Here is a 17,504-nt window from a genome sequence, read left to right as displayed (position 1 = left end):
TTTCAAGTGATGCCTGTCTCTAGTAACAGAGATAACAAGACAGAGAACAGGAAGTAGAAAACAGGGATGACTTATGCTGATGTTAGAAGTCTAAAAAGAAAAGAGAGGAGGCGGCTGCTGCAGGTAGGAGAGGACGCACACAGATGTGGCTGCTGGAGCTAATGGTGAGTTATTTACTGTGTTATAGCTAGTGGAATTACATCTACACTGCTCAGTACTTCTCGACTACCCTCCATGAAACAGTTAATTGTGTGCATGTGCTACAGAGAGCAGTCTTTGGTGAGTGCACTGTATAGATTACATCATATCAGCTGTCTCCTCCTAGCAGCTGATAATTAGATATATAACTTGCAAAGGGAAAAACTGGTGATTCATTTTTGATTGCAGCATGTGGTGTGATTCAATGTATTATAACTCCTTTACAAGGTCACTATTAGAGATGAGCGAACACGTTCGGCCCCGCCCCTTTTTCGCCCGAACACCGAACCTTGCGAACACTTCAGTGTTCGGGCGAAAAAGTTCGGGGGCCGCCGTGGCAGCGCGGGGGGGTGCGGCGGGGAGCGGGGGGGAGAGGGAGAGAGAGAGGGCTCCCCCCTGTTCCCCGCTACTGCCGCCCGCGCCGCCGCGCATCTCCCCGCCCCCCGGCGGCACCCGGACACTTACGCGCGAACACTGCAGTGTTCGGCAAAGCGGGTGTCCGGGTGCGGATGTGTCCGTAACGGACACGTTCGCTCATCTTTAGTCACTATGGATATTATGGCTAGGGTGTTATTTTTTATGAATGCAATATGTATTCATCCACATGCACGTGAATATATTGAAGTTTGGATGACGTTACCTACCTGCATAGCTCATGTAGTTATTAAAAGGAGTGTTGAGAAATGTTTGAAAGCCACAAGTGTCATTTCCTGGTCCCGGGACAGGATCTCCACATGTTTTATGCTTTGGGGATGGGTTAGTATCACGGCATAGATCTCCGGTTTCATAGGATGGATCTGTTTCCATACAGGGGTCACTGCAAGAGAGAATTTCTGAAATGCCACGGAAGACATGGTACAGCCCCAAGCTGTGTCCGATTTCATGGATCATGGTATGTGTGTGGCCTGGAACGCCAAAAAATGATGGATTCATAACAATTCCACCTGCAACAGAGAGAAATAATAACCTTTATTTTTAATGTGATTCAACTCACTCCTACACATACAAATGAGAACATTATTGAAAAGCAGAGGAAAGAAAATCAATTGTCTAAATATCCATGTGTAGTGATTACCAGCTACCTGACTCTAATGTAGTCCATTGTAGAGCACTATGCAATCAAAACATGATGTACTGAGATCACAGGAAAAATGAAATGCAACATTGTCACACATGTAAAGGAAATAGTGATGACACAAAATTCTACTTGTACTGCCTAGTTATATAATGGAAATAATGCACAGCTAATGTATTCATTGAAAGTTATTGAAAATGTAGACAATGCATGGTTCCAGTGGCCGTTTTCCCCCCGAATTAAAATAGGATATTTATAGTCAAGGTTAGAAGGGGATGGGCAAAAAAGAACCAAGATTCCCTTTTACCCAAACACTTTAGTCCAGGGTAATATTTCTACTTGTGGAGAGCACAATAGAAGAGAGCACCACAAAGGTGTACAGCATCTTATAGCCCATGCAGTGCTTCCTGGGAACAACTATGCAAATGAGTTGTGGAATAATGCCTGTACAGTGCCATCTATTGGAAAAAACATTACTTATACCCTTGTTCTGGCCTCTCCTGTGGTGCTCTTAGCAAGTAGAAACTTTACCCCTCTAGACTTACATTCATGGCCAACTAGAACCCTACTGTACACTGATGAGGGTCAAGAACCGCAAAATAGCTGTCTGTACATGAGTATTGTGGTTTGACCCACATCCCTAGTCATGTTGCCCCTATACCTATGTTAAAATACCAAAAAGAGCTGTCCTCTGCCCTGGTGATCCAGTGCTGTTGCCCCAACATCCTCCCAATGTTTGTTGTAGACATGATGTCACAAGAAATCACCTGACCACTGCACCATCATCACCTGTTCTCTTGGCATCATGATGCTGGAGTTCAGAACAGTAATGCTACAGCTTCTGATTGGCTGCAGAAGTCAGATGATATCCAGTGACATCACCTTCCACAATAAATATCAGGATGATGACAGGACTACAGTACTGGACCCCGCCGGTAGAGGATGGGTAGGTACTGCTCTTTTTGTTATTTTAACACAGTTGGTGGTATAAGGGCAATTCTGGTAACTGGACAAATGCTTTAAATAGGTTGTCCAGGTGTAAACCATTAAAGGCCTCTTCTCAGAATAGGTCATCAATACTAGACCAGCAGGGGTCCGTGGAGTTGGACTTCTGCCAGTCAGCTGTTATATGGGTCAAAGCACTTGAGCATTGACCTGATTTCTGCAGGAAGCAAACAGCTCCACTTTGACAGCACTGGCCAAGCTTAGTATTGTAGGACGAGTTCCCATTGAAATAAATGGAAACTCGGCCTGTAATAGCAGGTGTCAATGGAGCTGTCTGTATCATACAGAAATCAGCATAGTGCATGAGATCATCAGCAGATGTCCCAGGAGATAAACTCTTACTGATCTACTATTAATGACTTATCCTGAGGATAGGATATATTTAGTTAATCACTGAACAGCCCCTTTAAGCTCTGTTCGCACATCCGTGGAAAATTCTGTAAGAATAGTGCAGCATGAAGTGCTATTCTTCCTGGCTAAATGAAAATAATGGACCCCATTATAAGTCTATTGTATTTTTGTTATTTAGTTGAACCGAAAAATGAATAAGGGCCCGATCATTGTGGGTTAATGGAGCAGGAAAATGGCACCAAGAGCTCAATTCAGCAACTGAGGTTAAAGGAGCCCTACTTTGACACAAGTGTGAAAGGAAATTTATGATATCTATTAAGAACATAAAACAATTACTAATATTAAGAATACATGTACAACATAAAGTACAACATACCAAGGTGAGTAAGGACCTCTTTATCCCAAGGCCATGTGGCAACTCCAGCCAGCTCCTCTTCTGATGAGTTTGCAAAGAATATGTTTAGCTGAGTCGATCCAGTCACATTGAGCCGATGCTTCAGCTCATTTAAATCTAAGTAAGCCCTGCAACAAAAACATTGCTATGATTTTATGACCTTCTCTAGAGATATGAATTTTTCAATGTGACAGTGTAAATGATAATCAAATAAATAATCTCTATTAAGAAAGCTTGCTCATTGACCTTGAGGAAGGTCACCATTATCATTACTCAAACACTCACATCAAAGGGATTACTGTCAAGTGCTAATATCGAATATCTTCCATCAGACCCAAAGCTACAGAGGTTCCTACCACCAGCTAACTCTCGGTAATGTTGAAGCAAAATGTCAAAAGCCATTTAGAAAACAAGGTAATGGCAAAATGTATAGTTAAAATAATGGCAGGTATTACAGCAAAACAAATGTTGTCATAGTCAGTGCTTTAAGAAGAAATTGTAACTTTATATTCTAGTATGTAAGGCTGAAAATAGACATCTAGTTCAGCCTATTATCCTGCAATGTTGATCCAGAGGAAGGCAAAAAAATCTCCTGAGATAGAAGCCAATTTTCCTCATTTTAGGTGAAAAAAAAAATTCCTTCCCGGCTCCAATCTGGCAATTGGAATAATTCCTGTATCACCGACCCTTCTGAAGGAATCAGTGACTATAACATATTGTAACACTCAATAAAGGCGTCCAGGCCCCTCTTGTACTCTTTTATCGAATTTGCCATCACCATGTTCTCAGGCAGAGAGTTCCATAGTCTCACTGCTCTTACAGTAAAGAACCCCCTTCTGTGTTAGGGTGAAAACCTTCTTTCTTCTAGTGTAAAAAAACACAATAAAACATATTTAGATTTTTCAATCTAAAAGTATGAAGTATGATGAGTTAACTAACTTCACAAATAACTTGCTATGCATTCCAGCTGGAGACTCTATGAAGACAATGTCACAGTATGCCTAAAATCTTGGATTTCTTATGTAGCCTCATCCCACTAGGGTCATTACATCAGTGTAGAGACACACATGGATGTTACACAAAGACAATCTTGATTTCTGACTTAAAGGGGTTGTCTGAGTTGTAACTTCTCTGTAAAACCAGTTCTCCATGAACTCACATAACCAATAGGCATATACTCACCTCTCCCAGCTCCCCGCTGTGTCCTGTGCAGTTGCTCTCGGTCTCCCGTATGATGTCACATTTACAGGCTGCCCCAGCCTTTTTATGGGGCATCACAGTTGCTGCAGCCAATGACAGAGTTTAGCACTTGTTCACTGAGCTTTGTCATTGGCTGCAGCGCTGTGATGTCCTACAAACCGGGCGGGACTGCACCCTGTAAACAAACGCCTGAGTGGAGAACTGAGCAGCAATGTAGCATACAGCAGGGAAAGGTGAGTATGCCTATTTGTTATGTTAGTGCATGGAAAATGGGTTTTACAGAGCAGCTACAACTCAGACAACCACTTTAATAGAGGGGGTCCTCATCTCATCAAAATGTGGAGCATTTACAAAGAGCAAATCTCGTTCTGGAGTACCTGTCTTGTCATGTACTACACAGACAACCTAATGATTTGAAAGGGCACAGTGTAATGCATAATTTCCCCTGTGGGGGTGCTGCAGATAAACTGAACACTAAGGGTACCTTCACAATTCCACAGAAATAGTGCGGATTTGGCCCCCTTAAAAATTTGGATCAGCTAAGGGTTGAATTCCTCAACATAAGGGTGCCTACCCACTTGCGTTGCCGATTTTCGTGCGTGAAAACCGCGGCGTTTTTGTGCGTTTTTGCGAGTTTTCCGCGGCGTTTTTTGCGCGTTTTTTGCAGCCCTCCATTGACAATCATGGGTGCATTAAGAGAAAAATAAGGAGACATATGCAACTGACAGTTCCTATGTGAAAAAACCCCACGAAACGGAAAAAAAACCCCAGATGGACAAGAACACATTCTATACTAATTGCTCTTGAGAAAAAACGCAAAACATCACAGGAGAAAAAATCGCAAGTGGGTAGGCACCCTAAATCTGTAGCATAAATAGACATGCGGCGAATTTGTTGTGGAACTTCCAGACCACATGAAGGAGAATTTTTTTTAAATCACCGCCACATGGCTTGTACTGTAAATACTGTGAAACTTTAATGGCGATTCCGCTAGCAGAAATTCTACAGCATTTCCGGCTCGTGTAAAGACGGCCTTATTGCCTGGTTTTGCCACCCATAACTGCTTGTGAGGGGTCCAAAATGGGAGACCTTTTATGATCAGCTTATTGTCAAGGGATCCTTACAACATGTAGCTATGGGCCAAACAAAGAACCCGTCTATTCGGTTGTAAACTAGCTATTATCACAAGAGGGCTGATCTTTAGCCAAGACACAGATGCCATTGATGCTGCTAGTCTTTAAAGGCATTTTCCCTGAATGGTACAAATAGCTACCATTTTTACAGCTTGCAGTAATCTGTCCTAGGATGGAAAATGCATGGTCAGACCGAAGTAGGGAGGAGACAGGGCCATTGGTGGATGAAGCCTTATGATACACCGCACTCCTCTGGACAGTTCAGCATTAGGCTCCACCTCCACTTGTGAACCTGCCCCCTTCCCCTCTGTTTGCATATGCATTGTCCTGATCTAAGACGTGTTGTTACAGGCTGTACAGATGACAGCCATTTTTTATAATCCTGAACAACCCCTTCACACATAAGGTCCAATCTTAGACGTCATACATGCAGCAATTCTTTGTGCATGCAGGTATACAAAAGTATGAAGTCAAATTTAAGTCAATGTGATACAATATATTTTACCCTAAAACCATTGCTTCTATGAGAGAATCTTCAAGATGTGAACATGGCCTAATTCTAGAACTGCACTACTCTCATGCAGGCCTTGTCATGCATTTCATCATGGGTACATTCATTTAATTTAGGCTCCATTCACCCAGGGCAGGACAGTTGCAATAGAAACGCACCAAAAAAGTGCATTTGCAAAACTGTGTGCGTTTTTTGCCACATTTTACTACAAACATAGTAAAAATAATTTTTTTTTATTTGTATAGCGACAACTTATTCCACAGCGCTTTCAAGTAATTTATTTACTACCCCCCACCAAGCTGGGTACTCATTTTACCAACGTCGGAAGGCTGAGTTAACCTTGAGCCGACTGCCTGAACCAAGCGGGGATTGAACTTGCGACCTTCAGGTTGTGAGCAAGAGCTTATGACTGCGTTTTATTGCACCCGAACTGCCCCGTAGTCCTATGAGATATGCCATTAATGAAAAAAGTTGGAAATTCGATGTCAGGAAGGGTCAAGAGAAATAGTCATTCTTCTCTCCTAAAGGGGTTTTTCTCAAACTCTGTTAATATGCCATGTTAGAGCATAATGCCATCCTAGAGGGTCACCGCAGCCTGGGACTCCTCTATGTTTTTCAGAATGCAGGGTCAATCTGTTGGACCCGGGTAACCTATGCATTACATGGGCTACCATTCATACGCCTAGATGCAGCTCCTCCCAGTGATTAGAGCTGATCCTCAGGGTTAGAGGAGCTAGAACCATGGGTATCATCTGATCATTGGGCTGGCTATTTTTTTTATAGAGGGGTGCACTTCATGAGATAATCCTTTTAAAGCATCTACTCATGCTGAACTTTACATTCTGATATCAATTAATGAGTGCAAAGGAACTGGGAACTGAGTTTTGCTTTGGTTTCCTTACTTTCTGGTTTTCATTAACTTCTTGCCTTTACTGCAAAATGATTACAAAATATGTCCTCTAAGCAACAGAACATTGTGGTAAGACAACCAATTTTACACTGATCGGAACCATTCTTAATAGTAATGATGATGAGGATGATAGTAATTATGCTTTATTTCTATAGAGTCTACTTGGCCAATGTCCATTGCAATTGGGGGATACCATTAACTAGTAAAAGGCCTAAAACAAATAATGACTGCAAACAATAATTGAATAGAAGCCACCGATTAAAACGTACCAAAAACATATTTCCAAGCAAAAAAAAAAAAAAAAAGACAACAAAAATAGAAAAGCTAGAAAGTGGAGTTATCATAGGGCTACAAATACCCAAATACAGTAGTGAAAAATAAGCCAATGGCAAAACTGCCTTTGTAGCAGGCAGGGGCCCGGCTGGCAATTGTTAGGCTGTGGGACAAGCAGACAGACCTTAAGTAGCGCCCATCCTTAGGATATGTTCACAAGATGGAATGTGATTCCACATCTATAATTGTTGTTACTAAGCTGTCACTTCTTCACACGGATAAGTGGGAAAACATATCGGAAATTCTGTACGTGGATTTTGCCTAGTGAAAGGGATAAAACCAGGTGTGGGTCCACAGCAAAATCTGCAGAATAGTTGTGGATTTTTCAGCAGTTTTAGCGGCAGAATTGAATTTCGTCATGCGGTCCTACCCTAAGGGTTCCTTCTGCTGAGGAAAATCTGTCATATCTTGTTTCTGCAGTCACCCTGTGTTACTGTCGCAACTCCTAATGAACTTCTCAGTGCTGCTGTAGTTCCACTAGTATTGATGCCTCAGCTGTGGTCCCACCCAATACTAGAACCCCCGCTGTGGTCCCACTAAGTAATAGTGCCCTAGCTACGACTCCACTGAGTATTGATGTGTCTGCTATGGCCCCACCAATTAATAGTGCATCCATTGTGGCCCCACACATGTAATAAGACATCTCTGTGGCCCCAATCAGTTATAGGACACTTGCTGTGGCCCTATACAGTAACAGAACTCACACTGTGGCTCCAATTAGCAATACGACCACTGTTATGGCCCTAATTAGTTATAGGACCCCTGATATAGCCTCATTAATAACAAAACCCTAACTTTTATTCTGATTTGTCTGAAATGAAAGAAAAACAGTGTAGTATGCTGCACTATTTTTTCCGGTAAAATGGCAGAACTCATGTTGGAAATTGGACAGAACTCATTCTAGTCAATGGATTTGGTGTTTTGTCAAATCCACCAGGCCATTTAATTTTCATTCTTCCATTCCATAATGGAATTGAAGTATGGAAATCTGAGCAGAGCTTCCATTGTTATACTCACTGGTCCAATCCCTTACTGGACTAGCAACTCATTCCTGTCCTCCCTGCTGGGCTTCATTTTCTTGGTCACAGTGCTCACATAACCACTGCAGCCAATCTCAAGTGATATATCGCTGATGCCAGTGATTGGCTGCATTAGCTGCCGCATACCCTAAAGTCTGTGCATGTTTTATGACTGCACAGCTGGAAAAAATTCCCCTTAGGGTATGCTCAAGCATAGCGGAAATGTTATGGATTTGCTGTGATGAATTTCTGGATGGGAAATCCACAGCATAAATCTCATCCACCTGGTGGTAAATCCATAAAATCTCAATTTATGGCGGTTTCAAACGACCGTATTTGCAACGTAAAATATATGTGTGCAATGTGCAAAGAATAGTACCCATTGATATCATTGAGTTTGTTCTCATGCACATGTTTTAAGTATGTATTTTGTACATGCACAAAAAAAAGAGGTCCTGTTCCGCCTTTCTGCGCATTGTACAGCAAACGCCCCATACAAGTTTATGGGAGGTGCATAAATATGCGCAATACGCTGGGCATTGGGCACAGATCCATTTTCTCATGCAGCCTGGTAGAGATGAGCAAACCACAGTTGATGTTGCCCTTCAGCACCACAGGAGGTTTTTGCAGCCCCCTTAGGCCGGGCTCACAGGGGCAGGTTTTAATTGCGGAAATCACAATCGCCTTCCGTGCTGAAGATTCGCGGTAAAATGCGAGCCTTGAAAGGCATACATTTTCACTTTTCCATTCACACTCGTAGGTATGAATTGCGTATTCCGCGAGCAGAAGAAAAATGACCGGATTCTGTGCGGACGGTCCCCACTGACGTCAATGGATGCGAGTGTTCCATCGCTCATACGCAATTAACACTGCGTATGAGCGTCGGAAACACTCGCAACTTTAGAGGAAAATAGATCGCTGGAGGGAAGAGAGAGAGCTTCCATTTGTGTGGAAAAATGCTCACATACACGGTCATTCGCCATTACTTTCCGTGAATGGTAACAGGTGTTCCTCTGCAGAATCCGACCAGTTCGCGTGAGGCCGGCCCAAGAACACGTGGTGGAGCCAGATGTTACCCTTGGCCAGATTTGAACCTAAAACTTCAGCCCTGCAAGGAAACAGTGCAAACAATTTACTACAATTTATGGCATTGTAGTAAAGCCATCCGTTATTCATTGCACAAAACCCGTCTTTCCAAGTACTACCATAATAATAAACAAATGGCACAACGGATGTGAGCTACTGAGATTATATTATCCAGTGTGATGAGATAGAGATGAGTCTAGATGTAGTATGATAGAAATGTAAAAAAAACAAACAAAAGTGCCTAAAAGTTAGAACAAAATACTGTATATACTCGAGTATAAGACTAGTTTTTCAGCACATTTTTTTGTGCTGAAAAAACCCATACTCGAGTCAGGCAAAGCTTAAAAAAAAACCCTCCATACTCACCTCCCAGCCCGCATCTGTGTCTCCGGCGGTGGTGCGGCAGGCTGCGTGAATTCTCTCCGCTGTCATCCCCCGCCGTCCTCTTTGGTCGGCTCTGTCGTCCTCCGCTGTCAGCGCTGTGTAAGTAAGAGCTGTGGTTGGATTGAGCGTCAGCCAATCGTAGCCGGTGCTCGATCATTCACAGCCAATCAAACTGCTTTAGAAATTCTCCCCGCTGACATCTCCCTGCTCGGCTTTCAAATCCCCTGCTGTCGGTGCTGTGTAAGTAAGCGCTGTGATTGGATCGAGCGCCAGCTGTGATTGGCTGGCGTTCAATCCAATCACAGCGCTTACTTACACAGCACTGACAGAGCCAAGCAGAGAGGTCGGCCGGGGATGACAGCGGGGAGAATTCAAGCAGCTTATCGCACAGACACAGACGCCGGCTGGGAGGTGAGTATGGAGGTTTTCTTTTTACCTGGTATATACTCTAGTATAGCTCGGCTTATACTCGAGTCAATAAGTTTTCCCAGTTTTTTGTGCTGGAACTTATTGTCTCAGCTAATACTCGAGTATATACGGTAGCTAAAGTATTGCAAACATGAAATCACATATGTCACTTATATATCAAGCTTCTAACCCATTCTCAAAGCTATTAACGAGCAAATTAGGTGATTAAAGGGGTTGTCCCATCAGAGTCAACCTCTTTCAGAATGCAGCTCGATCATCTCAAGTCCAGGTCCCAGCACCCCCGTGATGTTACCGTAGACAGCCAGGCAATCTAATATTAGATGGTGGTCATTCACATGAAAAGTTGGTTCATCCAAGGATGTTTTCTATATCTGTCAGTTCTGGCTCACAGAGGGTCGAATAGATCCAACTCTATGATGTCCCTAACAGGGCATATAAAGAGGCGGGGGGGAAGGTGTCTCTGTCTGACAACCATCGAAAGTAATTTATTACTCTCTTCATACAACTGTATATTCATAAAACTGTTACTTGAGATCTCAATACAGAAAAACCTACAAGACAAAGTTTATCTGAACCTCAATTAATTTGCAATAGTAATAATATTTATACCATTCTGTATACTATAACTGCCCCAGAGTATAAAGTATTAAAGGGGTTTTCCAGGGAAGATTTTGCAACGCATCGGTTCCCCGAGAAAGCACCACTTTAACCGCAAAGTCCGAATCGTCTACCTCCACTACGAATGGTCTGGATGAGTCCGGTTGCACTAGAACCAGAGCCATTGCAAAGCATCTCTTCAGGGAATAAAAAGATTGTAATGGCCTTGAGGACCATTTAGATATGTCTGCCTTTTCCCAATCCACCACAGGATTAAACAGCACTGAAACCAAGCACCAGGCCAGGCTAAATAGTCCTGACAAATATCCACAGGTGAGGCCAAGCATATCTCACCAAATACCACCAGATTACTTAGCAGGGAACCGATTGCAGAACTGCCACAACAATTCATATATATATATATATATATATATATATATATATATATATATATATATATATATATATATATATATATATATATATATATACATATAAATTAGAATACAAAGTATGTTCCCCGTACTAGCGTGAATGAATTCCCCCACGGTTATTACACCAGACTTTCCTGGCCAACGCTATGAGTGGCTGTCACTTTGATGCCGTCATTAGGACCTAAACCAACCAGATTCTCATGATGGCACCTGAATAGAGATGAGTGAACGTACTCGTCCGAGCTTGATACTCGTTCGAGTATTAGCGTGTTTGAGATGCTCGTTACTAGAGGCGAGCACCACGCGATGTTCGAGTTACTTTCACTTTAATCTCTGAGACGTTAGCGCGCTTTTCTGGCCAATAGAAAGATAGGGAAGGCATTACAACTTCCCCCTGCGACGTTCAAGCCCTATACCACCCCCCTGCAGTGAGTGGCTGGCGAGATCAGGTGTCACCCGAGTATATAAATCGGCCCCTCCCGCGGCTCGCCACAGATGCATTCTGACAGAGATCAGGGAAAATGCTGCTGATGCCGGAGCTGCTATAGGGAGAGCGTTAGGAGTGATTTTAGGCTTCAAGAACCCCAACGGTCCTTCTTAGGGCCACAGCTGACCGTGTGCAGTACTGTTGAGGCTGCTTTTTGCAGTGTTGCACTTTTTTTTTTTGTATATCGGCCGTGCAGAGCATTGCATCCAGAGCATTGCGTCCTGCAGTAATTTTACATAGTCCACGGCCAGTAGTGGTGGTGAGGCAGGGACAGTGAAAGACATATCCAGTCTATATACGCAGTGGGCTTTACCAAAAAAATTTGGAAAAAAAAATCTATTTGGGCTGCCTGTGACCGTCCTGACTGTACTGCGTCTCTGCTGGGGGTAGTAGTCCTAATTCATACGCAGCCAGCTAAGTGTTACAGCAGGCTTGCGCAAAATTCTTTCCTGCCTCTGCTGTGCGTTCCGTAAGCGAAGTCAGCCTCCAACCACAGGCCAATAAGCGGCACATTTAATTACAGCGTTCTGTTTCTGCACTACTGGTAATACAGCATGCTGAGGGGTAGGGATAGGCCTAGAGGACGTGGACGCGGGCGAGGACGCGGAGGCCCAAGTCAGGGTGTGGGCACAGGCCGAGCTCCTGATCCAGGTGTATCGCAGCCGACTGCTGCGGGATTAGGAGAGAGGCACGTTTCTGGCGTCCCCACATTCATCTCACAATTAATGGGTCCACGCGGTAGACGTTTATTAGAAAATGAGCAGTGTGAGCAGGTCCTGTCGTGGATGGCAGAAAGTGCATCCAGCAATCTATCGACCACCCAGAATTCTGCGCCGTCCACTGCTGCAACTCTGAATCCTCTGGCTGCTGCTCCTCCTTCCTCCCAGCCTCCTCACTCCATTACAATGACACATTCTGAGGAGCAGGCAGACTCCCAGGAACTGTTCCCGGGCCCCTGCCCAGAATGGCCAGCAATGGTTCCTCTCCCACCGGAGGAGTTTGTCGTGACCGATGCCCAACCTTTGGAAAGTTCCCGGGGTCCGGGGGATGAGGCTGGGGACTTCCGGCAACTGTCTCAAGAGCTTTCAGTGGGTGAGGAGGACGATGACGATGAGACACAGTTGTCTATCACTCAGGTAGTAGTAATTGGAGTAAGTCCGAGGGAGGAGCGCACAGAGGATTCGGAGGAAGAGCAGCAGGACGATGAGGTGACTGACCCCACCTGGTTTGCTACGCCTACTGAGGACAGGTCTTCAGAGGGGGAGGCAAGTGCAGCAGCAGGGCAGGTTGGAAGAGGCAGTGCGGTGGCCAGGGGTAGAGGCAGGGCCAGACCGAATAATCCACCAACTGTTTCCCAAAGCGCCCCCTCGCGCCATGCCACCCTGCAGAGGCCGAGGTGCTCAAAGGTCTGGCAGTTTTTCACTGAGAGTGCAGACGACCGACGAACATTGGTGTGCAATCTTTGTCGCGCCAAGATCAGCCGGGGATCCACCACCACCAGCCTCACCACCACCAGCATGCGCAGACATATGATGGCCAAGCACCCCACAAGGTGGGACGAAGGCCGCTCACCACCTCCGGTTTGCACCGCTGCCTCTCCCCCTGTGCCCCAACCTGCCACTGAGATCCAACCCCCCTCTCAGGACACAGGCACTGCCGTCTCCTGGCCTGCACCCACACCCTCACCTCTGCTGTCCTCGGCCCCATCCACCAATGTCTGTCAGCGCACCGTCCAGCTGTCGCTAGCGCAAGTGTTGGAGCGCAAGCGCAAGTACGCCGCCACGCACCCGCACTCTCGAGCGTTAAACGTGCACATAGCCAAATTTATCAGCCTGGAGATGCTGCCATATAGGGTTGTGGAATCGAAGGCTTTCAAAGGTATGATGGCGGCGGCGGCCCCACGCTACTCAGTTCCCAGTCGCCACAACTTTTCCCGATGTGCCGTCCCAGGCCTGCACGACCACGTCTCCCGCAACATTGTACGCGCCCTCACCAACGCGGTTACTGCCAAGGTCCACTTAACAACGGACACGTGGACAAGCACAGGCGGGCAGGGTGAATTTAGTGGAGGCTGGGACAGAGTCAGAGCCTGGGACCGCTCACGTCCTACCCACCCCCAGAATTGCGGGCCCCAGCTCGGTGGTGGTATCTGCGGGGGTGTATGCTTCCTCCACTAAACCACCCTCCTCCTCCTAATCCTCCTCCGCAACCTCTGTCTCGCAATCAAGATGTGTCAGCAGCAGCACGTTGCCAGCAGTCGTTGTCATGCGGCACGGCAGCACAGCGGTGGGCAAGCGTCAGCAGGCCGTGCTGAAACTACTCAGCTTAGGAGAGAAGAGGCACACGGCCCACGAACTGCTGCAGGGTCTGACAGAGCAGACCAACCGCTGGCTTGCGCCGCTGAGCCTCCAACCGGGCATGGTCGTGTGTGACAACAGCCGTAACCTGGTGGCGGCTCTGCAGCTCGGCAGCCTCACGCACGTGCCATGCCTGGCCCACGTCTTTAATTTGGTGGTTCAGCGCTTTCTGAAAAGCTATCCACGCTTGTCAGACCTGCTCGGAAAGGTGCGCCGACTCTGCGCACATTTCCGCAAGTCCCACACGGACGCTGCCACCCTGCGCTCCCTGCAACATCGGTTTCATCTGCCAGTACACCGACTGCTGTGCGACGTGCCCACACAGTGGAACTCTATGCTCCACATGTTGGCCAGGCTCTATGAGCAGCGTAGAGCTATAGTGGAATACCAACTTCAACATGGGCGGCGCAGTGGGAGTCAGCCTCCTCAATTCTTTACAGAAGAGTGGGCCTGGTTGGCAGACATCTGCCAGGTCCTTGGAAACTTTGAGGAGTCTACCCAGATGGTGAGCGGCTATGCTGCAATCATTAGCGTCACCATTCCTCTGCTATGCCTCTTGAGAAGTTCCCTGCAAAGCATAAAGGCAGACGCTTTGCGCTCGGAAACAGAGCCGGGGGAAGACAGTATGTCGCTGGATAGTCAGAGCACCCTCCTGTCTATATCTCAGCGCGTTGAGGAGGAGGGGGAGGAGGATGAGGAGGAGGGGGAAGAGACAGCTTGGCCCACTGCTGAGGGTACCCATGCTGCTTGCCTGTCATCCTTTCAGCGTGTATGGCCTGAGGAGGAGCAGGAGGAGGAGGAGGAGGAGGATCCTGAAAGTGATCTTCCTAGTGAGGACAGCCATGTGTTGCGTACAGGTACCCTGGCACACATGGCTGACTTCATGTTAGGATGCCTTTCTCGTGACCCTCGCGTTACACGCATTCTGGCCACTACGGATTACTGGGTGTACACACTGCTCGACCCACGGTATAAGGAGAACCTTTCCACTCTCATACCCGAAGAAGAAAGTGGTTCGAGAGTGATGCTATACCACAGGACCCTGGCGGACAAACTGATGGTAAAATTCCCATCCGACAGCGCTAGTGGCCGAAGGCGCAGTTTCGAGGGCCAGGTAGCAGGGGAGGCGCGGAGATCAGGCAGCATGTACAGCACAGGCAGGGGAACACTCTCTAAGGCCTTTGACAGCTTTTTGGCTCCCCAGCAAGACTGTGTCACCACTCCCCAGTCACGGCTGAGTCGGCGGGAGCACTGTAAAAGGATGGTGAGGGAGTACGTAGCCGATCGCACGACCGTCCTCGGTGACGCCTCTGCCCCCAACAACTACTGGGTGTCGAAGCTGGACACGTGGCCTGAACTCGCGCTGTATGCCCTGGAGGTGCTTGCTTGTCCTGCGGCTAGCGTCTTGTCAGAGAGGGTGTTTAGTGCGGCTGGGGGAATCATCACAGATAAGCGTACCCGCCTGTCAACCGACAGTGCGGACAGGCTTACACTCATCAAGATGAACAAAGCCTGGATTTCCCCAGACTTCTCTTCTCCACCAGCGGACAGCAGCGATACCTAAGCAATACGTAGGCTGCACCCGCGGATGGAAGCATTGTTCTCTATCACCATCAAAAACGTGGACCTTTTAGCTTTATCAATCTGTGTATTATATTCATTCTCCTCCTCCTGCTCCTCCTCCTGAAACCTGACGTAATCACGCCGAACGGGCAATTTTTCTTAGGCCCACAAGGCTCAGTCATAATTTTTGCAAACAATTTTTATACGTTTCAATGCTCATTAAAGCGTTGAAACTTGCACCTGAACCAATTTTTATTTTAACTGGGCTGCCTCCAGGCCTAGTTACAAATTAAGCCACATTAACCAAAGCGATTAATGGGTTTCACTTGCCCTCTTGGTTGGGCATGGGCAATTTTTCAGAGGTACATTAGTACTGTTGGTACACCAATTTTTTGGGGCCCTCGCCTACAGTGTAATCCAATTAATTTTTTGCCCACCTGCATTAAAGCTGACGTTACCTCAGCTGTGCTGGGCACTGCAATGGGATATATTTATGTACCGTCGGTGGCTTCCTGGCACCCACCCATGCTGTCGGTCCACATGGAGTTGTAACTGCATGTGTCCACTTCTAAAGAACCCCAGTCTGACTGGGGCATGCAGTGTGGGCCGAAGCCCACCTGCATTAAACATGACATTACCTCAGCTGTGCTGGGCACTGCAATGGGATATATTTATGTACCGTCGGTGGCTTCCTGGCACCCACCCATGCTGTCGGTCCACACGGAGTTGTAACTGCATGTGTCCACTTCTAAAGAACCCCAGTCTGACTGGGGCATGCAGTGTGGGCCGAAGCCCACCTGCATTAAACATGACATTACCTCAGCTGTGATGGGCACTGCAATGGGATATATTTATGTACCGCCGGTGGGTTCCAGGGAGCCACCCATGCTGTGGGTCCACAGGGACTTCACAATAGGGAGTTGTACCTGCCTGTGTCTATGAATTAAAAACCCCGGTCAGGTTGGGGCATGCAGTGTGGGCCGAAGCCCACCTGCATTTAATCTGACATTAGCTCTGCTGTCCAGGGCACTGCAATGGGATACATTTATGTACAGCCGGTGGGTTCCAGGGAGCCACCCATGCTGTGGGTGCACATGGAATTCCCATTGCGGAGTTGTATCTGCCTGTGACTATTTATAAAAAAACGCGGTCTGACTGGGGCATGCAGACACCTTGACAGAATGAATAGTGTGTGGCACATAGGTTCCCCATTGCTATGCCCACATGTGCAGCTCCTGATGGCGGTGGCACAGGATTATTTTTCTCATTGCTTCTGTACAGCATTGTGGGCTATCGCCCCGCCCCTTTTAAAGAGGGTCTCTGCCTAGCCGTGCCAACCCTCTGCAGTGTGTGCCTGCGGTTCCTCCTCATGGCAGACGCACTTATAAATAGACATGAGGGTGGTGTGGCATGAGGGCAGCTGAAGGCTGCGCAGGGACACTTTGGTGTGCGCTGTGGACACTGGGTCGTGCGGGGAGGGGGGGGGGGGTTGGGCAGCATGTAACCCAGGAGTAGTGGCAGCGGAGTGTCATGCAGGCAGTGATTGTGCTTTGTTGGAGGTAGTGTGGTGCTTAGCTAAGATATGCATTGCTAATGAGGGCTTTTCAGAAGTAAAAATTGTTGGGAGGGGGGGGCACTCTTGCCGCTATTGTGGCTTAATAGTGGGACCTGGGAACTTGAGATGCAGCCCAACATGTAGCCCCTCGCCTGCCCTATCCGTTGCTGTGTCGTTCCCATCACTTTCTTGAATTGCCCAGATTTTCACAAATGGAAACCTTAGCGAGCATCGGCGATATACAAAAATGCTCGGGTCGCCCATTGATTTCAATGGGGTTCGTTACTCGAAACGAACCCTCGAGCTTCGCGAAAATTTCGTCCCGAGTAACGAGCACCCGTGCATTTTGGTGCTCGCTCATCTCTACACCTGAACCATGGGTTGTTAGTAGCAGTCTGTTTCAGGTATACCACCCACTTGGGGGCATGTGATCCCCCTCTGAGTGAAGAAAATAAATTTACTCCGCTGCTGCACAGAGCCCAG

The 17,504-nt window shown here is 46.9% G+C and overlaps 1 protein-coding gene across 1 annotated transcript in view; it reads right to left on the bottom strand.

Moving 5' to 3' along the window:
- The window catches only part of PAPPA (pappalysin 1), a 326,123-nt gene that overhangs the window by 212,372 nt on the left and 96,247 nt on the right, over positions 1-17,504 (bottom strand). The window contains exons 3-4 of the mRNA XM_066580837.1: positions 3,006-3,151; positions 843-1,142 (exon numbers count right to left, since the gene is read on the bottom strand). Coding sequence (XP_066436934.1) covers positions 843-1,142; positions 3,006-3,151 — 446 coding nt within the window. The remainder of the gene's footprint in view (positions 1-842; positions 1,143-3,005; positions 3,152-17,504) is intronic.

The sequence above is a fragment of the Eleutherodactylus coqui genome, chromosome 10 (genome assembly GCF_035609145.1).
Source record: "Eleutherodactylus coqui strain aEleCoq1 chromosome 10, aEleCoq1.hap1, whole genome shotgun sequence".
In the NCBI taxonomy this organism is placed as follows: domain Eukaryota; kingdom Metazoa; phylum Chordata; class Amphibia; order Anura; family Eleutherodactylidae; genus Eleutherodactylus; species Eleutherodactylus coqui.
Note: the sequence above shows the minus strand (reverse complement) of the source record. Positions and strands in the feature narration are given on the sequence as shown.